The sequence below is a fragment of the Thamnophis elegans genome, chromosome Z, assembly GCF_009769535.1.
Source record: "Thamnophis elegans isolate rThaEle1 chromosome Z, rThaEle1.pri, whole genome shotgun sequence".
Classification (NCBI taxonomy): domain Eukaryota; kingdom Metazoa; phylum Chordata; class Lepidosauria; order Squamata; family Colubridae; genus Thamnophis; species Thamnophis elegans.
The window spans coordinates 134,105,227-134,130,181 of NC_045558.1; the positions used below are offsets into that span (position 1 = coordinate 134,105,227).

At 41.6% G+C, this 24,955-nt stretch overlaps 2 protein-coding genes across 2 annotated transcripts; both read right to left on the minus strand.

Annotated features, from left to right (window-relative positions):
• Positions 1-8,942: 8,942 nt before the first annotated feature.
• Positions 8,943-9,869, minus strand: LOC116521872 (olfactory receptor 10G6-like). Its single transcript, XM_032236520.1, has one exon. It carries the CDS (start codon positions 9,867-9,869, stop codon positions 8,943-8,945), a length of 927 nt encoding a protein of 308 aa, XP_032092411.1.
• A 12,788-nt stretch (positions 9,870-22,657) lies between these two features.
• LOC116521873 (olfactory receptor 10G6-like) lies at positions 22,658-23,584 on the minus strand. The gene has a single exon (XM_032236522.1). The coding sequence runs from the start codon at positions 23,582-23,584 to the stop codon at positions 22,658-22,660; it is 927 nt and encodes a 308-aa protein (XP_032092413.1).
• Positions 23,585-24,955: the final 1,371 nt, after the last annotated feature.

Sequence of the window (24,955 nt, forward strand, 5' to 3'; positions counted from 1 at the left end):
ACTTTGGCCACCTAATGAGAAGGAAGGACTCACGGGAGTCCTAATGCTGGGAACGATTGATGGCAAAAGAAGAAGGGGACAACAGAGAATGAGGTGGCTGGATGGAGTCACTGAAGCAGCCGGCGTGAACTTCAATGGAATCCAGAGAATGGTAGAGGACAGGAAGACCTGGAGGAACGTTGTCCTTGGGGTCGTGATGGGTCGGAGACAACTTCGCAACTAATAGCAACAAGGAGACCATTCCATTTACTTAGTAGTTTCCGATGTTTAGCTTTATAACATGCCGTTCAACTGCTCTTGGGCATTTTATGAAAAGCAGACTGCATTTTCACAATCACAAAATAAGATTTCAGAAATTCCAAAAATGAGATCAGCTGTTGTGAATTGTTGGCTTGTGGTAAGCTTCTGTGTTCTAGTTTTGTAAGATATTGCATTGATTCCTTCTTAATTCGGATTAGATGTTCTCTTCCTTTCTCGTCTACAGAAGATGCAGTATATTATGGAGATATTATGGATTCTTTGAAGATATGGACTCTCTGTTTGGAATGGAGAATTAGACACTCATGTATCCTGCTGCAACATTGCTATATTTCTCCCATGACATCTTTTAAATGTTGTGTGTTTATTGAACACAATGTCTTCATTATCCAGCATTGGGGAAAGGAATGATGTTGAGTGTTCCATCAAATTCCATTGAGTATTATTTTAGAATATTGCTAACTTAGGAGAAAGGCAATTATGATCTTCAGAAATTCAACTGGGGCACAATTATTTTCAACAATAGACTAGCTTGAAAGTTCAGACATAACAATTGAAGAGAACAATTAGTTATTGATCTAATTAATTATCCTCTACCTGTTTATAGCAATCCAAGTGTTTTATGATAGTTTTTGCTGAAAGCTGGCAGTGATTTCCAATTTTCAGCAAAGCCAGGCCTATGGTGAACCATGAGTTTACTTAATGACTTTAGTATTCACATAACAACCTGTTGTGGCTCGGCAGGAGCCTTTGGAGCTGCTATTAGACTCTGACAGTGGGGGGCCCTATGAGTCAGGCCTGGAGGAGGCGGAGGGTCCTGGACAGGGTTCTGACTCCGAGCAGGGCTCAGAGAGACTAGTTGGTCCCAGGTAATGACTGAGTCTTAGATTAGTGAGAGAGGCTGACACAGAAACCTCCTGTGAGTTGTTTGGGATGCACGCAGGAGAAGGGCTGACCAATGTAAGGAACAATTGAGGACTCACAGAAGATGATAACGAGCAGCTGTTGCTCGTTAGGATCTCCTCCTGCAGATAAAAGACTGATGGTGCCACGCCCTGGTTGCAGATGTCAACGTTCCATTTCTGTTTTAGTCAACATTCTCCGTTCGTGTGCAAGCATCGAGAAAAGCACTTGAATAAGTGACTTGATTTATATAATCCTGTTTTCCATTGAGAAAAACACTTGGATAAGTGATTTGATTTATATAATCCTGTTTTGTAGCAGTTTATGAGTTAGGACTTTTGCCAGAGCATTTATCTGTGTTTATTTTGGGGCTCGCAGCCAGCAAGAGCTGGGACTGATAAAAACATTGCTTTGAACATTCTGTTTGCTTTCGTTTCTGAACAGACAAGATGGGGGCCAGAACAACAACCACTGCAAAAAGGGGTCGGTCATGAGACTGACCTGATTGGTGACCATTTTGATAGGCACTTCTTGACTTACGACCACAGTTGAGCCCAACTTTTCTGTTGTTAAGTGAGACATTCATTGTGAATTTTGCTCCATTTTATGACCTTTCTTGCCTCAGTTGTTAAGTGAATTACTGCAGTGAATCACTGCAGTGGATAAGTAAGTTACCTTGTTGTTAAGGGAACCTGGCTTCCCCATGGACCTGGCTTGTCAGAAGGTCGCAAAAGGGGATTGTATCACTTTGGGACACAGCAACGGTCATAAGGATGAACCATCTGAATTTTGATCACATGAACATATGATCAAAGGTCGTAACAGTGTAAAACAGCCATAAGTCACTTTTTTCAGTGCTTTTGTAACTTTGAATGGTCATTACTGTTGTAAGCTGAGGACTGCCTGTGCAGTATGTCCAAAATTGGCAGGTTGTCAGGGTTCCAAATATCATCCAAAATTAAATCAGAGTCCAAGAAAATGTATTCCTCAAAGTTCCAATTTATTAAGAGAGACATGCTGGCACATCTGTGGAAAACCCGAATCTGAAAGCTTCCTGTGTTTTCCACCCAGTTGAAAGTTCAAGATCCTGCCCCTACATCCACAAGTCCCATCACATAGTCCAATCTTCCACTCCCATGCTGGCAGTTCCACGCATCCAGTTCCGGTCAGGTGCAGAGGTGAAAAGACAAAGGATGACCTTGGCTTCCTAGAAAGAATGTTGTTATGGCTACATCACATCTCACTCCTACAATCCCTCCTCCTATTTCCCCACAATAGAAAATGCATAGTAGAATAGCCATGACGGTTGTACTCTGAGGGCTACCAATAGTTAGTTGCTGTAAAAACTGATGTTGAACCACCATAAATAAATCATTATGCTCCAGAACGCATTCCTCGACAAGGAAATTCATGTGTCAGGGTTACAAGTAACACCCCTAATAGAAGAAGACTCCAAAGCTTGAGTTTCCTCAAAGTTCCATTTGATTAGAGATGTCATATTGGCACAAGGGCTGCGCATGTGCGAGATTAGAGATGGCTGCTAGGTGTTCTTCTCCGCGCTAACTTAGACGGAAAAACGCTGGAAACCCCAAAATATCAACTTGCACCTTCTGTGAAGGGGTCCTCAGGGATGCCCGGAGTCTGGGGGATCCGAAGAGGCCAGACCTTTGCGGGGGCCGCCGTTTTCGGGCGGCCCCGGTTTGCTCAAACGCCGGAGGTCTGTGTGCTGCCTGTGCTGCTCGGCGGTGGGGGAGGTGATGCCACGCTGGGAGCGGCGGTAGCGTGCTTCGGCGTTTTCCTTTGGTGGCGGCGTCCTTCAGCATTCTCCAACGGCTTCGGTGTCCTTGTTCTGCTGGCTGCACCTCCTGGGGACTTTGTTTGTTTGCCATCGCCCCGGAGTGTGAGCGGACGGACGGAGGAATCGTTGGGACTGTTGGCTGCGCTTCCTGGGGGCTCTGCTCGGCCGCCATCATCCCGGAGAGAGAGCGGACAGATAAGAATATTGCTGAGGGTGAGAGTGCTGGCTGTACCTCCTGGGGGCTTTGCCTGGCTACTATTGCTTCGGAGAGAGAGTAGATGGACAGAATTATTGTTGGGACTGAGAAAGTTGGGCGGCTGGCTTTGCCTGGTGCCGCGGCAGTCCCTCCGGATGGCTCTCCTCCTTGTTCGGCCTCGTTTTCGCCCTGCCATTGCCCCCCCTCCCCCGCTCTTGTTTGGTCAGGTGGCTCCTCAGAGGCGACTCCATCTTTGCCTGTCCCCACGGCTGCGAAGCTTCCCCCTGTGTTTTCTGCCTGGCACTGGACTACTCTTCATTGTGGCATTTTAACATCCGGCCTCTTCTTGCCACGGCCTTTGGATTCCTAGGCTTGCTGGCACACCTCCACCTGGCTCTGACTATTGCCACTATTACTATCTGTTACTACCCTTGTGGCATTGCCCTGGACAGTGCCTGCACAAGAAAGCCCTTTGCCATCTTGGACTGTTCCGGCCTTGTTGGACCTTTTCAAACTTACAGAAGAAGAGGGGGATATAAGACACTCCTCCATATATCTTACTTGAACTTCAACTGGTCTCCAGCTATTCTAACCATCCTGAACGCTGAGAGCCAGTTATGTTATCTGATCTTGCACTTTTAATCAACTGCGCAATTTATCTTCTTTTTCTTCCTTTTCTTTCGTCTTTTCTTCTTTCTTTTTGTACGGGATATGCATGGGATATGTATGGGATGAATGAATGTCCCACTTTTTACTATTATTATTGTTGTAATTTTTGTGTTTTTAACTGCTACGTGGGGATTGCCTGGGTGAGTGCATGAGTATGTATGATTCGGAGGACCTGCCGGGGAATGCGGGGGGCACGGGGGTGGTTGAGGGGACCAGAGACACGGGAGAGGGTCGGAGCATTACGGTCGTAACAGGGAGGGGCAGATATGGCGGGGACTTTAGGGCTGGCCATTACCAGGGAAGGAGGGTTCGCTACGTTACAGAGATCCCTCCTTCCGGCCCTATGAGTCCCACTCCGAGGCCAGATGGCGCAAGTAATCAGGACCCTGGTCTCAGGCTGCTGTCGCTAAATGCCAAGTCTGTGGTTCACAAGGCTCCTCTCGTCCGGGACTTAATTTTAGACGAGAGGGCAGACCTGGCATGTATTACTGAAACCTGGCTGGGCCCGGAGGGAGGAGTCCCTCTCGTAGAGATGTGCCCAGAAGGATTTCAGGTGCTGCACCAGCCGAGAGCCCAGGGAAGGGGTGGGGGTGTGGCTATTGTTATCTGGGAGTCATTAGCACCTCGTAGGATCCCTGCTCCGGAGCTTGTCGGGTGTGAGTCTCTGCTGGTAAAGTTGGACCTCAAGGGTCAAGTGGGTCTGCTGTTAATGTACCTGGCTCCCAACAGCGTTGCAGCAGCCCTCCCCTCGCTCCTCGAGTCGGTAGCCGAGCTAGCAATTGAGTTCCCTAGACTTATGGTCTTGGGGGACTTCAATTTGCCATCGCTCGGCTAACACTCTGATGGGGCGCAGGAGTTCATGGCTTCCATGATGGCCATGGGCTTGACCCAGGTAATCCGGGGCCCAACCCACTCAGCGGGTCACATGCTCGACCTCGTATTCCTCTCGGAGCAGTGGATTTGTGATCTTGGTCTGAGGGGTAATGAGATCATACCCCTGTCGTGGTCAGACCACTGCCTACTGAGGCTCAACTTCCGGAGACCAAACCCCCACTGTAGGGAGGAGGAACCGACCAGGTGGTTCCGCCCCAGGCGACTTATGGAGCCGTTAAGGTTCCAGACGGAGCTTGGGGTCATTCCTGATACTTTCGCCCACAGTCCGGTAGAGACTCTGGTAGCTGCCTGGCACTCAGCAGCATTGGAGACCCTTGACCGGATTGCGCCACTACGGCCCCTCCGAGGCGGCGGATCCCGGAGACCCCCTTGGTTCACCGAGGAGCTCCGGGAGATGAAGTGCCGGAGGAGACGCCTAGAGCACCTATGGAGGTCCGACAAATCCGAATCGAACCGAGCAATGTTAACAACCAGCACCAAGGAATACATCAGGGCACTTAGGGCAGCGAAAAGATCCCACATTGCCACCTTGGTTGCGTCCGCTGAGTCCTGCCCAGCCGCCCTGTTTAGGATAACCCGTTCCCTCCTAAATAGGAGGGATACGGGGGAACCCTTGCAGGGTAGAGCTGAGGATTATGCCCAATTCTTAGCAGACAAAATTGCTCAGTTTCGGTCGGATTTGGACTCCATCCCCGCAGTTCCAGCCGAGGCACAAGAGGATGAGGTAGACCACCTCTGGGTTGAGTTTCAGGATGTTGCCCCTGGGGATGTGGACAAGGCCATGAGGGCTGTAAGTGCCTCCACCTGTGTACTGGACCCGTGTCCCTCATGGCTGGTTGTCAACAGCAGTGAGGTGACACGAGGCTGGATCCAGGTGGTTGTTACCGCCTCTCTTCGGGAGGGGCACTTCCCCGCCACGCTAAAAGCAGCGGTGGTGAGACCCCTCCTGAAGAAACCATCTTTGGATCCAGCTGTCCTTAACAACTACCATCCAGTCTCCAACCTCCCTTTTGTTGGGAAGGTTGTTGAGAAGGTGGTGGCCTTCCAGCTTCAGCGGTCCTTGGAGGAAGCAAGTTATCTCGACCCCTTCCAGTCAGGCTTCAGACCCGGTTACAGCACAGAAACCGCTTTGGTCGCATTGACCGATGATCTTTGGAGAGCCAGAGATGGAGGCCATCCCTCCATCCTGGTTCTCCTCGACCTCTCGGCGGCTTTCGATACCATCGACCATGGTATCCTTCTGCGACGACTGCGGGAGGTGGGAGTGGGAGGCACTGTGTTATGGTGGTTCTCCTCCTACCTCTCGGACAGGTCGCAGTCGGTGTTAGTGGGGGGGCAGAGATCGACCCCTAGGCCCCTAACATATGGGGTGCCGCAGGGTTCGGTCTTATCCCCCCTACTATTCAACATCTACATGAAACCGCTGGGTGAGATCATTCGAAGGCACGGGATAAGATACCATCAATATGCGGACGATACCCAGTTGTATCTGTCCGCCCCGTGCCAACTCAATGAAGCGGTGGACGTGATGAACCGGGGTCTTGAGGCCGTTATGGACTGGATGAGGGCTAACAAGCTTGTACTCAACCCGGAGAAGACCGAGTGGCTTTTGTGTTTTCCTCCCAACAATTCGACCAGTGTTCCATCGCTCAGGCTGGGGGGTCAAATTTTACACCCCTCAGAGAGGGTTCGCAACTTGGGAGTCCTCCTGGACCCACAGCTGACTTTCGACCATCATTTGATGGCTGTGACCAGGGGGGCATTTGCCCAGGTTCGCCTGGTGCGCCAGTTGCGACCCTACCTGAATCGGGAGGCCCTCACAACAGTCACTCGTGCCCTTGTGACCTCTAGGCTGGAATATTGCAATGTGCTCTACATGGGGCTGCCCTTGAAGAGCATCCGGCGACTTCAGCTAGTCCAGAACACAGCCGCGCGAGTGATTGTGGGTGCACCTCGGTTCACCCACATAACACCTATCCTCCGCGAGCTGCGCTGGCTACCTGTTGATCTCCGGGTGCACTTCAAGGTGCTACTTGTCACTCATAAAGCCCTTCATGGTAGTGGGTCTGCGTACTTGAGAGACCGCCTTCTGCCAATTACCTCCCTGCGACCAATTAGATCTCATAGATTAGGCCTCCTCCGAGTTCCATCTGCCAGTCAGTGCCGACTGGCAACTACAAGGAGGAGAGCCTTCTCAGTAGTAGCTCCGACCCTTTGGAACGATCTCCCCATGGAGATTCGTACCCTCACCTCCGTCCAGGCCTTCCGCACAGCCCTTAAGACCTGGCTAGCCCGCCAGGCCTGGGGACAACGATAACTGCCCCCACCCGAATGATGAATGAATGTTGCTTATTATTTTACTTTATGTTTTGTATGTGTTATTGTTTGTGTATCCCTTCCCCTCATTTTATGTAAGCTGCCCTGAGTCCCCTCAGGGAAAAGGGCGGCCTATAAGTGTTAATAAATCCTAAAACCTATAAAACCTATAAACCACATCTGGGAAAACTCGAATCTGAAAGTTCCCATGTTTTCTCCACCCAAAATAGCAATAGCAATAGTAGTTAGACTTATATACCGCTTCATAGGGCTTTCAGCCCTCAGAATATTGCCCCCAACAATCCGGGTCCTCATTTTACCCACCTCGGAAGGATGGAAGGCTGAGTCAACCCTGAGCCGGTGAGATTTGAACAGCCGAACTGCTGAACTGCAGTCAGCTGAAGTAGCCTGCAGTGCTGCATTTCACCACTGCGCCACCTCAGGGACATGTAAGTCCCTGCCCAGCACCTACATGTCCATCCCATGATCCAATCATGGTCCAATTGATAATTTAGAAGAACATCAGAATATATTACTCAATTACTCCTCAAGGAAAGTTAATATGGAAAATAAAATCTTGGTTGTTTTTTTCTTGATAGAATTCTTGACATAATTTTCCATAGGGGATGGCTGCATGCAGATCTCTACATCCTTGACAAGAATATGCAGAGCTACAGTCTATTTCAACACATTTTGCTCCTCAGAAAAATACTAGCATTATTGTAAGAGTATCAGGGTTTTTTAATTTTTTTATTTTAAAAAATATTGAACTGGTTTTTTTCCAGATTTTTAATACAATTATCATCTTTGCAACATTTCCACATTGGTATACCTCAATTATACCATTTTTGTCCATATCTGTGTACCAGTGGTGGGATTCAGCCGGTTCGCACCTATTCGGGAGAACCGGTTGGTAACTTTCTAAGCAGTTTGGAGAACCGGTTGTTGGTAGAAATATTTTGTTTTTTCCCCACTTTACAGGGCTAATCCTATAAGGAAGGCAGGAAGGAAACATTCTGGGGTTGTTTCTAGCCTAATCTTTATTGCCCTGCTTACAGAAACTACCTCTCCGGTTAACCCTTCTTACCATTGTAAAACTAAGGCGAAGTGCCCATTGACCTGAGTGACATTGACTTGGCCACACCCACATGATCACTTGACCACCGAGCCCTGCCTACCCAGCTGGTCATTAGGGCAGAGAACTGGTTGGTAAATTATTTGAATCCCACCACTGCTGTGTACATATATTTATTTTATACATAATAGTCTATTAATATATTAATTTATCTACAATCCCTCTTATGTACATACATACTATGTATTTATACTTTCTTTATACATATTAGTCTATTAATGTACTAATGTATATACAATACATCTTATATCAATCTATGTGTACATATATTTATTTTATACATATCAATCCATTGGTGTACTATTTCATATACAATGCATCTTACATTTTTTATCTTGTACATTTATGCGGCTTTATAATTATTTTCTAGTTTCTTAATCTTTCTTCCCTTAATGCTTTTTTATTCTTTTCCTCTAGCCATTTATACCACATATTCCAAACCAAATAATACGGTAATCAGATTCTCCTTTATCCTTTATTTCTTTTGTGAGTCTGTCCATCTCAGCACACTCCAAAACTTTTTTTAATCACATTTTCCTCTGTATATTTTTATTCTTCCAATTTTGTGCGTATGTGATTCTCGCTGTGGTTCTACTCTTTTTTTAAAAAAATCTGCCTTTTCTAAATATTAATCTAGCTCCAATTTCTTAACAGTTCCTCAAAAATTAGAAGAGCCCCTAAAATAGGATAGTTTCCACATTCAAAACATGACTACTGAACATTTGTATTTTTAAAAAATACATATAAAAATTGTTTAACATATTTTCTGCTACCTATTCTGGATTCCCACCGCAGAGTTTCAGCAGAGAAGTTTTCATCTCCTTGTTCCTAAGGGTATATATTAATGGGTTCAACAAAGGGGTTACTGTGGTGTAGAACATGCTCACCATGCCATCCATGGAGTCCTGAGAAGTTGGTCTCAGATAATGGTACACCACAGGCAGGTAGTATATGACCACCACGGTAAGATGGGCGGTACAAGTTGAGAAGGCTCGGCGCCGTCCTTCATGGCTACTAATTCTCAGAATAGCCATGATGATGTAAACATAGGATGCTAGGATAAGGAGAAAGCAAGTCATTGCTACAAGGCCAACATCAATGAAGGTCATCAACTCATTAAGCTTTGTATCAGCACAAGCCAACTTCAATATGGCGGGAATGTCGCAGAAGACATAGTCAATATGGTTTCTTTGTCCATAAGGCAACAGAAAGGTGAGCGAAGTCTGAAATGTAGAGTTGAGGCAACCACCAATTATGGTACCCAAGGAAAGGATGAGACAGAGTCTCCAGTTCATGATGTTGCCATAGTGGAGTGGTTTACAGATGGCCAAGAAGCGGTCGTAAGCCATCAAGGTGAAGAGTAAGCTTTCCGCACATCCCAAGAAGTTGAAGAAAAATATTTGAGTCACACATCCAGAAAAAGAGATCATATTCTCCCTAAGGTTGAATCCTGCAATAACAGTAGGGACCACCACCGCTGAGAAGGCCATGTCCAGGGTGGAGAGATGACACAGGAACCAATACATGGGCTTGTGGAGTCGAAAGTCAGAGATCACTACCAAGATGATCAGTGAATTTCCAGCAAGAGTGAGAGCAAACATGACCGAGAAGAAGAAAATCAAGGGGAGCGTAAATTCTTCTGGATATGGGAACCCAGAGAGGACAAAATTGTCTGGGATTGTTTGATTTGAGCAGTCCATGTATCTGCTTTTCTGAGGCACTTTGAGGAGTGAGAGATTTTTAGGAGAAATGTTTCATTTCCAGATAGTTCTTAACCGAGAAACTTATTTTCATTCTCCACGTTTTGCCTTTATGGCCTAAGGAGGTTTAATGGATTCCAATTGTTAATGTCAACACCACCCCTACATAACAGTGTGATCTCTCAGTTATTTCCCAGGCATTTGGAAAGTATAACAGTTCTAAAAAAACAATGTCCATGTCAAAAAGAAGCCACTGGATACCTTAGATGGAACTAACATTATGTCAGTCACATCTTCAACCATATAATTAGTTCTTTCTTGTTAAAATTCTAGCCTTATAGATGTATGTATCTCTAGGTAGGGCCAACTTCTTTGTCAGTTCCTCATAAAAATAAATGGGGAAAACACATGACTTTCAAAATCCGAGACAAAATTTTGGAGTTAATGATGTTTTAGGGGGAAAAAAGAGGAGTTCAACCTATTCTCCAAAGCATCTGAAGGTAGAACAAGAAGCAATGGATAGAAACCTATCAAGGAACTAGGGGACTGGAGGCTAAAAAATACCATGAACAGTTGCAAGTACTCGGTTTGGCTAGTCTAGTGAAGAGAAGGACCAGGGAAGACATGCTAACAGTGTTCCAATATTTGAGGGGCTACCACAGAGAGGAGGGGGTCAAGCTATTTTTCCAAAGCACCCGAAGACCAGACAAAGAATAATGGATGGAAACTGGTCAAGGAGAGATTCAATCTGGAAGTAAGGAGAAATTTCCTGACTGTGAGAACAATCAACCAATGGAACAGTTTGCCTTCAGAAGGTGTGGGAGCTTCATCACTGGAAGTTTTCAAGAAGAGATTGGACCTCTATTTGTCAGAAATGGTGTATGGTCTCCTGCTTGGGAAGGGGGTTGGACTAGATGATCTAGAAAGTCCCTTCCAACTCTGTTAATCTGTTAGGAGAGAAGCAAGTTGGAACTAAGAAGAAATTTCCTGACAGTTAGAACAATTAACCAATGGAACAGCTTACCTCCAGAAGTTGTGAATGCTAAATCACTGGAGGCTTTTTAAGAAGAGATTGGACAACCATTTGTCTGAAGTGATGTAGGGTTTCCTGCCTGAGCAGGGGGTTGGACTAGAAGACCTCCAAAGTCCCTTCCAACTTTGTTAATCAGTTATTCTGCTTTTTAATTTTTTTTTCAAAACACAAACACAACATATAAAATCTTCCTTCCTTACATACTGTAGGAAGTGTATCAGTTGGTTACAAATGGTTTTTGTGCATCTCTTCCACAGTCATCAAACATAATTCATATTAACTCAAGTACCTTAACTCAAATATTTATACATGTTACCTTTGTACCTCCATTTATATTTGACTATAATTATTTAAATGTCCTTCATCATAAAATATACCGAAATTTAATACATAATCACATACTGACATTTCATTTAATATTTCAATCCTCCAATAACACTGAATCCTTATGTCCTGTTCTAGCTAAACATCCATAATATTTAATAACACACTTTTCTAACCCTACTTTCCAAATTGCTGTTAGATATAATTAAGTAAATTAACAGTGATCTTGGAAGGATATTAAAATAGATGAATTCATCTATTTATTTATGATGAAGGACATTCAAACAATTATAGTCAAATAAAAATTGGAGGCATAAGGGTAACATGTATAAATATCTGAGTTAAAATACTATGGCAGAAGATACAAGATTGTTTTGTTATTGGAAAGATGCAGGTTGATGGATGGAAGAATACAATGTAAAACTAGTTAAACCTAGTCAAATTTAGTGACAATAGATATAGTTAAATAAATAATTGATAATGATAATAATGTATACAATGTGTAGTGTTATGATAAGTAATAATTGAATATGAATATTGAATGGTACCCATGAAAGGAAGATTAGAAATCCTTTTGGATTATATATAAAAGTTAATAAAAAACAATTAAGTTAGATACAGTTAAGTTTTGATTTTTAGGGGTAAAATGTTATGATACAGGATATAGTCAAATAAAGGAGGGATAATGATGACAACATGTATACATACATATATATGAGTATAATATAAGGAAACTAGTTATTCTGTTTTTTTTTTAAATAGTTAAAATTTGGCCAACAAATAAATGGATTGCAAAAGTACAGCTAGTCCTCAAGTTACAACATTTCATTCAGTGCCCTTTCTAAGGGGTAACAGCAGTGAAAAAAGCAAGCTTTGGTCGCTTTTCACACTTATGCCCTCCCCAGGTTTCAGGAAACACAATTTTAGCACATCTTTAGAAAAAGGTTAGGAGGTATTTTTGATGGGAAAATGGGGGAAAAAATACAATACATAACATCACATATTCTAACTGCAAGTAGAATCGTGTTAGCACAGAATTGGAAACAAACATATACACCTCCGGAGCCGATTATAAGAAGAAAAAATTAGGAATGTGCAAATATTGGAATGGATAGGAATGGATAGACTGTCTATGGAAATCAAGGACAGGGAAGAAACCGAGTACTATCAAATCTGGAATAGATGGCATTCCTGGCTTGAGAGTAAACCTAAAACGTAGGGTATAAAATGTTAAAGTATAATATATAGAATGTAAAAGATAGAGGAAATAGATGATATTGACTTGATGCTATTATAACTTAAATAAAGATATAATTTAGGATAGTGAAACAGAGATAGAATTTTTGTAAATAGGATTGTTATGGAAGATATTGATACCGATATGGAAAAGTTGTTAGAAGTGTAAATTTGTGTTTTGTCTTTTGTCTTTTAAATGTTGGAAAATTCAATAAATACTATTTTTTTAAAAAGAAAAAGGTTAACTATCACTAACCTAAGACACCTCATCTCAAGCTGGCTCCGAATCATCCTTGATTGATTTGGATCAGATCCTTCTTTTCCTTTCACAGGTAGAAAGATCTTTTTGAGTTCTATTCCGGAGATATTACGGAATTCTGGTTGATATCTTCTCTCTGTGTGAAAGGAAGATTTAATAGAGCCATACTTTATGGTGCCTTCAACTAGAAGCTTGTCTTCAGTTCTACCACTGCATCTTTTAAAAATGTTGCATCCTCAGTGAATGTTCCATCCTTCTTCCCCAGGAGCCTTCCATCAAATTCTAATGAGTGTTATTTTAAAACACGAGCGATTTAAGGGAGGAAAGGCAATTATAGCTTCCAGAAATTCCACTGGGATACAATTACTTGCCAACATTTGGTGAGGTCAGAGTGTTATAATTTATGGGATGAATTCATCTATTTTAAAATCACCTATACTATGTTACATTATACTACCCGCCTACAACCAACTTAATAAATATGGCAGTTGATTTCTAAAATTATATATCTCTGTTCTCTCTCTCTTATCTTTCTCTGTCTATTGTCTCTCTTCTCTTTCTTCTCTTTCTCTCTTTTTTATCTATCTATCCATCCATCCATCCATCCATCCATCCATCCATCCATCCATCCATCCATCCATCCATCCATCCATCCATCCATCCATCCATCTATCTATCTATCTATCTATCTATCTATCTATCTATCTATCTCTATCATCTATCAACAAACCCATGTGTCGATTTGCCTATTTGTCTGTCTATCTGTCTGTCAGTCTGTCTGTCTGTCTCTTTCTTTCTTTCTATCATCTATCTATCTATCCATCTATCTGTTTATCCATCTATTATCTATCGTCTATCGTCTATCGTCTATCGTCTATCGCCTATCGCCTATCGTCTATTGCCTATCGTCTGTCTGTCTGTCTGTCTGTCTGTCTCTTTCTTTCTATCATCCATCTATCCATCTGTCCATCTATCCATCTATCCATCTATCCATCTATCCATCTATCCATCTATCCATCTATCCATCTATCCATCTATCCATCTATCCATCTATCCATCTATCCATCTATCCATCTATCCATCTATCCATCTATCCATCTATCCATCTATCCATCTATCCATCTATCCATCTATCCATCTATCCATCTATCCATCTATCCATCTATCCATCTATCCATCTATCCATTTATCCATATATCGTCTATCGTCTGTCTGTTGTCTGCCGTCTGTCTGTCTGTCTGTCTGTCTGTCTGTCTGTCTGTCTGTCAGTCAGTCAGTCAGTCTGTCTGTCTGTCTGTCTGTCTATCTATCTATCTATCTATCTATCTATCTATCTATCTATCTATCTATCATCAACACATCTATCTATCTAGAGAGAAGGCATTTTTGCCCATGCACAAACCACCTTCTTGAATCTGGAGTAGATGCAAAGCAGTTTTAAAGAGAGAATGAAAGAGAGTTGAAAATAGAGGACATCATGAAGTAAAACAAGGGGTCTTGACATATCTTTGCTCATCTGACTTGCTATAGTTACCAGATACACCCATAAAAAATAATAATTTTGAATTCCAAGCTTGCTATCCATTCTAATTGTACTCTTTTTCAATGGGCAACAAAGAATCCTTCATTTTAGAGTATCTCAAGCAACTTAGATAAATTCAAAAAAGGCACAATATGTCTACTTATCACTGTTGAACATGAAAACGATTAGCCAACTTGGAGATCAGCGGGGGACCAATATCCTGGAGAACATATTCCATTCCTTCTGAGTAGCTAATATTATAAATAGAGGGGTGGGGAACTGGATAATAAATAATTCTTTAGAATAGCAGAATTGGAAGGGACCTTGGAGGTCTTCTAGTCCAACCCCCTGCTTAGGCAGGAAACCCTACACCACTTCAGACAAATGGTTATCCAACATCTTCTTTAAAACTTCAAGTATTGGATCACTCACAACTTCTGGAGGCAAGTTTTTCTACTGATTAATTGTTCTAACTGTCAGGAAATTTCTCCTTAGTTCTAAGTTGCTTCCCTCCTTGATTAGTTTATATCCATTGCTTCTTATTCTACCCTCAGATTCTTTGGAGAATAGTTTGACTCCCTCTTCTTTGTGGCAACCCATGAAATATTGGAACACTGCTATCCTGTCTCCCCTGGCCCTTTTTTTCATTAAATTAGACATATCCAGTTCCTGCAACCGTTCTTCATCTGTTTTAGCCTCCAGTCCCCTAATCATCTTTGTTGCTCTTCTCTGCAATCTTGATTCTAGACAGCTACTATCTCAAACTGCATTCAGTTTGAGCTCAGTATGTCTACTCATCACTAATGTGCATGAAAGTAAATGGCAGCCTTGAAGATCAAAAGCCATGGACAAATATCCTGGGGAACATATTATTTTTCTCCTGAATAGCCAATATTATAAATAGAGGTTTGGGCAATTGGTAACCAACCAGATATTATATTCTTGAATTTGGAGTCCCAACCAATGTGGCCAGCAAGAGTGAGGAATGTTGGAAGATTCCCTCTAACCCCATGATGGCGAATCTATGGCATGCGTGCCAGAGGTGGCACACAGAGCCCTCTCTGTGACTATGGGCACTGTCACCAGCTGTTCTTCTGGTTTCCATGGAAAATGCCCTGAAAAACAGCCTGAAAACTGTTCCAAAAAATGGCAAAAAAAAACAGGCATGCATGCACTGGCCAGCTGGGCTTCAGATTTCCGGTGCTCTGGCACATGTGAAAATCAGCTGGCTGGTTCCCATGCACATGCTGGAAATCCAAACACTAGCTGGCCGGCGTGCGCAAATGCACATGTATGCATGCACATTCTGGTTTGGGTACTCGGTGACGAAAAGCTCCACCTGTCAGCGTTCCAAGTATCATGTAGCATTAAATCAGAGTCCAAGGCAAAACGATCCTTAAAGTTCCAATTTAATAAAGCAGACATCTTAGCACATCTGTGTTAATCCCAATTCTGGAAATTACATCAGAATTCCACCCAATTAAAAGTTCGTGACCTTATCCCCACACCCACAATCCATCACATGGCCCAATCGTCTTCTTCCATGTTTGTGTCTCCACACCCAGCTGCTTTTGGTCAGGTGTGAAAGTATGGAGGCAAAAGATGACTTTAGCTTCTAGAAAAGAATGAAAACAATACATTCCATAATCCTACTTCTGTCTATTCCCCTGTCCCATCGAATACACTGATGAAATAGCATATTGAAATAAGAGAAAGTGTGGCAGGCCAAAATTCTAAAAGGAATATAATTGCAGGCCTGACACCACCATTACTGCCTCTGGAAGTGCATACATTTTACGCCTGTATAATACTGCATAATTTTCCATAAATACAAATAATGAGACACTTGTTTTTCAATCCTCTAACTTTTTTCCTCTGCTACAAAAAAATAACACTGTTAAAAATTGAATTGTTGGTTTAGTTTAGTCTAATGTCGGCTGGAGGTGTGTGTGCGTTCAAACTCAATAAATATTAAAAGATACCAAGAAATTCTTGTCTCCCAAGGATTCCAAATTTAAGAAAAAAAATTAGGCATCGAAGAAGAAAGAAGACCTGGACAATCGTGTTTGGAAAAAAATTTTTTGACAAGTTTTCATTTTCATTTTCATGTAACTTTGAAACTACTTTGAAAGTCAACTATTCTCACTCTTTGAAATACGCATCACTCTGCCATCCAATTTCAAGGAGAGTTTCAAAGCTTGTCCAGGAACATCAGATTAAGAGGATCCAATAGAGACAGGATGAAATTAATAAGAGATACAGTTGGGAACTGAGAACTGAATTAGATAGAGGGAAGGAGCTAAGTCTGTTAAAAAGAAAACCAGAATGGAGGGGATATGATAAACTTGGGACGATCTTCTTGCTCAAGTAAAGTTCATCTGGAAAAAACAATCTGGAGTCTGAATGGCAAAGATACAGATGTTGATAGAGATAAAGATCCAAGAGAAATGAATAAGAATTGAAGTATTAAAACGGGTGAGAGATGATGGATAAAAAAGAATATATATTTGGGCATACCAGGGGTTGTGACACAATACATACCTATTTCCCTAGCTTAGCTGATAAAGGAGGAGAGCCTGTGGCTTAGTGGCTAATATAACTGCCTAATATGTAATACAGCCCAGGTTCAATTCCCGGTAAGGGTATGGCTAGCTGATGAGAGCTAAATAACTTGAAATAGATCTATACTAGTCTCCCTTTATTTATTTATTAGCACAAATGCAACACAAGTGTAACAAGGCAACATAAAAAAATGGCTTTCTGCCTGGATGGCTCCCAGAGTGAGCTGATAGACAGAAAAGGGAAGCAGTATGCTCCCTCCTATATTTGGGCATACCAGGGGTTGACACTATATCTCTATATATCTATGTCTATGTATCTATGTATCTATGTATCTATGTATCTATGTATGTATGTATCTATCTATCTATCTATCTATCTATCTATCTATCTATCTATCTATCTACCTACCTACCTACCTACCTACCTACCTACCTACCTACCTACCTACCTACCTACCTACCTATCTACCTACCTACCATGTTTTCCTGAAAATAAGACTATCTATGGTGGATTCCTACCAGTTCAGCTGAACCGGTAGTGGTATGGTGACCGGCCATGCACCCAAACTGGATGGATGACCGAACCAGCAGTAAAGCCAGCCAGAACTCACCCTGATATATATTTTTCACATGCATTTTTTTCTAATATAATGATGGCCTGGTTAGAAATTTGAATAGCGGTAGAAATAAGAATACACACCATTATATGAAGCAATAGTCAGATGGAAAGATTGGAGGTTGAAAAAGGGTGTTATAAGGTATATTTAAATATAATAGGAAGACTAGTACTTGATATTGTGACTTTGACCAACTAAGTAATGAAGGGCTATGTCTTATATAAACATGTGTATTAATATTAGGATTAGTAACAGTGACCTGATTTAGGCAGAATATTAGCAGATATAATTTCCCCCCTCTCTTTTTATATAAAGGAATATAGGTAACTGTTCTGACCCCCACCTTGCCCGTTCAAAAACTACAGCCAGACAGAATGTTCAAAGGAATGATTTTATCAGTCCTGGCTTTTGCTGGCTGCGAGCCCAAAATAAACACAGATAAATTCTCTGGCAAAAAGTTAAGCAGCAAATGCAAAAACAAAGTCTTACAGCAAACCACTTCTCCAAGTTGGTTTCTCTGAATCATGAACACGAACGGGGAATGTTGACTAGAACAGGAACAGAACGGAATGGGACGGAACGTTGACTTCTGCCATTAGGGCGTGGCACCATCAGTCTTTTATCCACAGAAGGAGATCCCAACGAGCCACAGCTGTTCTTTATCCTCTCCTGTGAGTCGGTCAGCCCTGCATCCCGAAACAACTCACAGGAGGTTTCTGCTGATCACAACAGGTAACAATGTGATAGAAAAGATTAGAGGGTGAAATATGGAATTACCATGTGTGTTTATAACATCATGGGCATTAAAATGGAATATTGAAATATTGAATAACTACTTTAAAAAACCATTTATATTAATACTAGTGTTATACAAGTTTGAATAATATAACAATTATTATGATTATCATTATTGATGTTTGCATCAAAATGAATTACACCCAGGGGCCACACTGTTCATGCTTTGATATTGATGTATATCAATATACATCAATGGCCAGTATATGGATGAAAAATAAAATAAAAAATTAAAAAAGGAAAAGAAAAACCAATCTGGAATTCCTTCCTGCCTTGGGCCAGTGTCCTCTGAAATTCAGTAACTCACCACAGGAGACAACTGCACACAGATCTCTACAGTTCTTGAGAAGAACACAAGATAAAGCAGCAATATTTTACTATGCCTTTGCTTCTCTGGAAAGCGTGAGCATCATTGCACAGATATTATAATAAGTGAAAAATGCACACACATATATACATATACATATACATATACATATACATATACATATACATATACATATACATATACATATACATACATACATACATACATACATACATACATACATACATACATACTAGTTTAACATAAGGAATTTGGATATAAATTGTAAACAATGGTTTGGGAAAAAAGTTTAGAAATTTAGCTAATTAATTTTTATTTTGAATATGTTATAAAGGTGTAATGTTATTGGATATATGAAAGTAGATAAAAAATTTAACTATGCTTTATAATAAGTAAGTAGTAATTTAGTAATTTATAGATTGTTATGTTAAATAAATAATTGATAAGGGCAATAAGGTACACATATGTGTTGGTTTGATGAGAAGAAAATGGATATAAACAGTATTTTTTGTTAACCAATATTAATTATAACAATTAATAATGGAATGATAAAGATAAGGGATATAGTTAATGATATATATATTTATTTATTTATTAGATTTTTTACAACCCCTGGTAAGCCCCAATTATGGGAGGAAGCTAACTGCTTCCATCATCTGTCCTTCGGCTCGTCACAAGAGTCCATCACGACAGAAACCCAATATTTTTACTGTTGCCTTTGTAAATAAAACACATTTATTTATTTATATATATATTTATTATTATTTATATATTTATTTATTTATCAGCACAAATAAAAAAAACTATATATATATATATGTGTATGTGTATGTGTATGTGTATGTGTGTGTGTGTGTGTATATATATATATATATATATATATATATATATATATATATATATATATATATATATATATATATATATATGGCAATAGCAATAGCAGTAGACTTATATACCGCTTCATAGGCCTTTCAGGCCTCTCTAAGCGGTTTACAGAGAGTCAGCATATTGCCCCCAACAATCTGGGTCCTCATTTTATCCACCTCGGAAGGATGGAAGGCTGAGTCAACCCTGAGCCAGTGAGATTTGAACCGCTGACCTGCTGATCTAGCAGTAGCCTGCAGTGCTGCATTTAACCACTGCACCACCTTGGCTATATATATATATATATATATATATATATATATATGTATGTATGTATGTATGTATGTATGTATGTATGTATGTATGTATGTATGTAGGTCTCTAGTTGTTCGGGTTTTCTCCCGCGTAGAATTGGAGATGTCTTGGCGACGTTTCGACGAAGTCACATTCGTCATCTTCAGGCTGCTGCTGACTACTTCAGGTTTGGTGTTTCCAGGAGTACTCTACTCCTGGAAACACTACTCCTGGAAACACCAAACCTGAAGTAGTCAGCAGCAGCCTGAAGATGACGAATGTGACTTCGCCGAAACGTCGCCAAGACATCTCCAATTCTACGCGGGAGAAAACCCGAACAACTAGAGACCTACATACTAACACCCGCGAAAACCTCAGAAAATATACATACATACATACATACATACATACATACATACATACATACATACATACATATATATATATATATATATATATATGTGTGTGTGTGTGTGTGTGTGTGTGTGTATATAGGTACTACCATAACAAAAGGAATCTGGACACAAATTGTAAACTGACTTGGGGGGGAAAGGGGCTTAGAAACTTTGTCAACTAATCTTTGTTTAGAATATGCTATAAAGGTTTAAGGCTACTGGATGATTTTGTAATAATTAATGAAATGCCATCAGGTGGTTGTGTTTTTATCTATGGATTATTTTAGGCAAAAGGACACTAAAACAATCTCAGTCAAATGAGAACTATGCTATCTTGATAGTAAGACTCATTAAGAATCTTAGAATTTGATATCTCTAAGCCCTTCATGGTATTGGACCTGGGTACTTGAGAGACTGCCTGCTGCCAATTACCTCCCAAAGACCCATTAGATCCCACAGACTAGGCCTCCTCCAAATTCCATCCGCCGGCCAATGCCGATTGTCGATCACCCGGAGGAGGGCCTTCTCTGTGGCTGCTCCGGCCCTCTGGAACGAGCTCCCCGTGGAGATCTGGACCCTTACCACCCTTTAGGCTTTCTGCAAAGCCGTTAAAACCTGACTGTTCCGACAGGCCTGGGGCTGATGAGTTCCCATCCCCACTCGAATTGTGTGGCTGTTGGCTGTTTTTAAATTGTTTTCGTATTTTGTTTGTTTGTCTTTTGCTTTTTGTCTGTATTATCCCCTCCCCCTTGGTTTGTTAGCTGCCCTGAGTCCCTCCGGGAATAGGGTGGCATACAAGTGTAATAAACCTTGAACCTTGATATGAATATAAGAAAGAGATGCATGAAAGCTAATTGTAACCAATTGACACAAGATGTAATGTAAGGTGATGATTTTGTTTGTGTGTGTTTGTTTAATAAAAATAAACATTTCTTGCAAAAAAAGGCTATGCATGGCCATTTTTTTTTAAAGGGACCATTTTCATGAAAAACAGGCTGTTTTTTGGAAGTCTGCAGAGTACAAAACCTTTTTAAAAAAATTTGCCTCTTTAAAATCTTGGTGCATCTTATACTCCAGTGCATCTTATACTCCAAAAAATACGGTAGCTGTTGATCTCCATTTTTCTAATCAACTGAGCCATAAAGTGGTGTTCCTATCTAGGCTTCCCCAAAAAGCACAAAGCATATTCCTGGTCCCGACAAAACCCCTTTTATTAAAGGAATGTGAATTCCTCTCATTCACATTCAGCAAAGGCCTGTTATACAGTCTTTCAAAAGTGAATTTATGAGTACAGACCTCATCTAGCTTGGAAAGCTGCCATATAAATATTTTCTAAACAAAATGCAACGAAAGACTTGGCACAGAGTCTCTGAGATTCACGGACTAGATCTTCACACTCCTGAAATGAATGTGTCAGTGTTCCAAGAATCATGTAGAATTAAATTAGAGTCCAAGGCAAAATGATCCTTAAAGTTCCAATTTAATAAAGCAGACATCTTAGCACATCTGTGTAAATCCCAATTCTGGAAATGACATCAGAATGCCACCCAGTTAAAAGTTCATGATCTTGTCCCCACACCCACAATCCATCACATGGTCCAATGTTCTTCTTCCACGCTGGCGTCTCCACCCAGCTGCTTCCGGTCAGGTGTAAAAGTGCGGAGACAAAAGATGACCTTGGTCTTCTATAAAGAATGACAACAATACATTCCACAATCCTACTCCTGTCTATTCCCCCCTCCCATCAACTATACTAATGAAACAGCATAATGAAATAAGAGAAAGTGTGGCAGGCCAAAAATCCTAACAGGAATATAATTGCAGGCCTGACAGAATGAATGAATGAATGAATGAATGAATGAATGAATGGTTTCCTGCAAAAGCCCACTCCCTTTTCACTCCTTTTTTATTTCCTATGGGAGGGCCATTCACTGTCCACCTGTGGCTTTACTCCCAAGTATTTCTGAGCTGCTCCTTTCTTCTGGCATCTCTGCGCATGCGCACACTGGGAACAGGCTCCAGCTGTTCTTCTGCCTCACTGCTGCCTAGTTCCGAAGTCAACCGATAACTGCCAGACGGCCTTGGCGCCATCTCTGCCTCCGACACAGAGCACTCGTCAGAGCCTTCCCCAACCTCCGTGACTGCCCCAGGTTCCCCCCCACAACATCCCCACTGTTCATCTCTGCTGCCAGCTCTGCTGGTGGGCCACAACCAATAGCTCAGAATTCCATCCAGAAATGAAATACATATATTTGGTTATTTGCCATGTTACTTGGTATAATTTTTGTCTTCAGTGTATTTCCAGGTATCTGGAGAGCCGAGGTGGCACAGTGGTTAAATGCAGCACTGCAGGCTACTTCAGCTGACTGCAGTTCTGCAGTTCGGCTGTTCAAATCTCACTGGCTCAAGGTTGACTCAGCCTTCCATCCTTCCAAGGTGGGTAAAATGAGGACCCGGATTGTTGTTGGGGGCAATATGCTGACTCTGTAAACCCCTTAGAGAGGGCTGAAAGCCCTATGAAGTGGTATATAAGTCTAACTGCTATTGCTATTGCTATCTACTCTGGATTCCAATGCCAGAGTTTCACCAGAGCAGCTTTAATATCCTTGTTTCTAAGCGTGTATATCACAGGGTTCAACAATGGGGTGATGGTGGTGTAGAACATGCTTACCGCACTATCCACAGAATCCTGAGAACCTAGCCTTATATAATGATAAAACAAAGGGAGGTAGTAAATGCATACCACAGTAAGATGGGCAGTGCATGTGGAGAAGGCTCTCTGCCTTCCTTCACTGCTACTGATCTTCAAAATGGCTGTGAGGATGTAAGCATAGGAGGCTAAGATGAGGAGAAAGCAGGTCATTGTTCCAAAGCTCACATAAACAATGCTCATCAACTCACTAAAACGTACATCAGCACAAGGCAGCTTCAGCATTGCAGGAATGTCACAGAAGACGTAGTCAACATAGTTGTCCTCTCCATAAGGCAAATGAAAGGTGAGAGACGTCAGGAATGCAGAATTGAAGCTGCCTCCAATTAGGGTACCCAAGGAGAGGAAGAGGCAGGCTTTCCAGCTCATGATGCTGGCATAATGGAGCGGTTTACAAATGGCCAAGAAGCGGTCGTAAGCCATCAAGGTGTAAAGGAAACATTCTGCACAGCCAATGAAGTGAAAGAAGAAGAGCTGAGACACACATCCTCCAAAAGAGATGATTTTTCCACCCGGAGTGAATCCTGCAATCACTTTGGGGACCACCACAGCTGAGAAGGCCATGTCCAGGATGGAGAGATGACACAGGAACCAGTACATGGGCTTGTGCAGTTGAAGGTTGGTGATCACCACCCCGATGATCAAGACATTTCCAGTAAGGGTCAAGATGAAGATAACGGAGAAGAAGAGAAGCAAGGGGAGCTTCAGTTCTTCTGGGTATGGAAATCCTGAGAGGACAAATCTATTTGGTGCTGTTTGATTTGGACACTCCATCAATCTGTTTGTTTCAAAGCATAAAGATTAACTCAAATATTAGCCATCTGTACAGTTAAATTTTACATGAAGTGTCCATAGAGAAACATCCAACACAGTTGTATATTTCACTATTAACAACAATAACTGTAACTAAGAGCCGAGGTGGTGCAGTGGTTAGGGTGCAGTAATGCAGGCCACTTCAGCTGACTGTTATCTGCAGTTCAGCGGTTCTAATCTCACCGGCTCAAGGTTGACTCAGCCTTCCATCCTTCCGAGGTGGGTGAAATGAGGACCCAGACTGTGGGGGCGATATGCTGACTCTGTAAACCGCTTAGAGAGGGCTGAAAGCCCTATGAAGCGGTATATAAGTCTAACTGCTATTGCTATTGCTATTGCTATTCGGAGTACAGTATGGTGTTTCAAAAAATAGTAATAATCAAGATAAGTATTGATAGCAGTCAGAGAATTTCCTAGCTAAAAATAAGTCCAACAACATTGGTCAAATTATTTTGAAGGATGTCCTCCACTGCATACTTGAGTATGTTATCTGGATCTTGTTGGAAGCTTGTACTTTCTCAGATGAATTTCATATCCATGATAATTTCTCATCTCTGCTATCCTGTTCAGCCAGTTGTAAGAATGAATTGGAAACTATTTGAGCAGTTATTCAAATTCTTGAATTCCTTTTGGGTAATAACTTTGTTGAAGATGTACATATCTGACACTTTTATTTGATTATGAAGAAGATGAGGTAGATAAATTGCCCATCTTCATTTGTGTACCTCAATAGTCATTTCTGCCTTATTAGTTTTGTAAGACATTATAATTCACTTTGACTCTACGGTAAAGGTAAATCTTCCCCTTGCACATATTTGCTAGTCATTCCTGACTCTAGGGCACGACGCTCATCTCCGTTTCAAAGCCAAAGAGCCAGGGCTGTCCAAAGATGTCTCTGTGGTCATGTGGCCGGCATGACTAAACACCAAAGGCACACGGAACACTATTACCTTCCCACCAAAGTAGTCCCTATTTTTTGACTTGCATTTTTACATGCTTTTGAACTGCTAGGTTGGCCGAAGCTGGGACAATTAACGGAAGCTCACTCAGTTATGTGGCGCTAGGGATTCGAACCGCTGAACTGCTGACCTTTCTGACTGACAAATTCAGCATCTTAGCACTGAGCCATTTAAAAAGTTTGCAATAAATCAAACTGCAAAGGTGAATAAGGACTAAACCAACCACCTGCTCCCCCCAAAAAACTCTTTTATTTTAACCATTAAAATACTTTGAAAGTTGAGACTAGATCTGATAAGTATATCTCTCTGTGGATCAAAACTTTTTGTCTGCAATTTGATAGTTACAGGACTGAGAAAGAAATCCTTCTTAACT

Excerpts from the sequence above, each read along its gene's own strand:
- LOC116521872 (XM_032236520.1), bottom strand. The coding sequence starts at position 9,869 with ATGGACTGCTCAAATCAAACAATCCCAGACAATTTTGTCCTCTCTGGG.
- LOC116521873 (XM_032236522.1), bottom strand. The coding sequence starts at position 23,584 with ATGGAGTGTCCAAATCAAACAGCACCAAATAGATTTGTCCTCTCAGGA.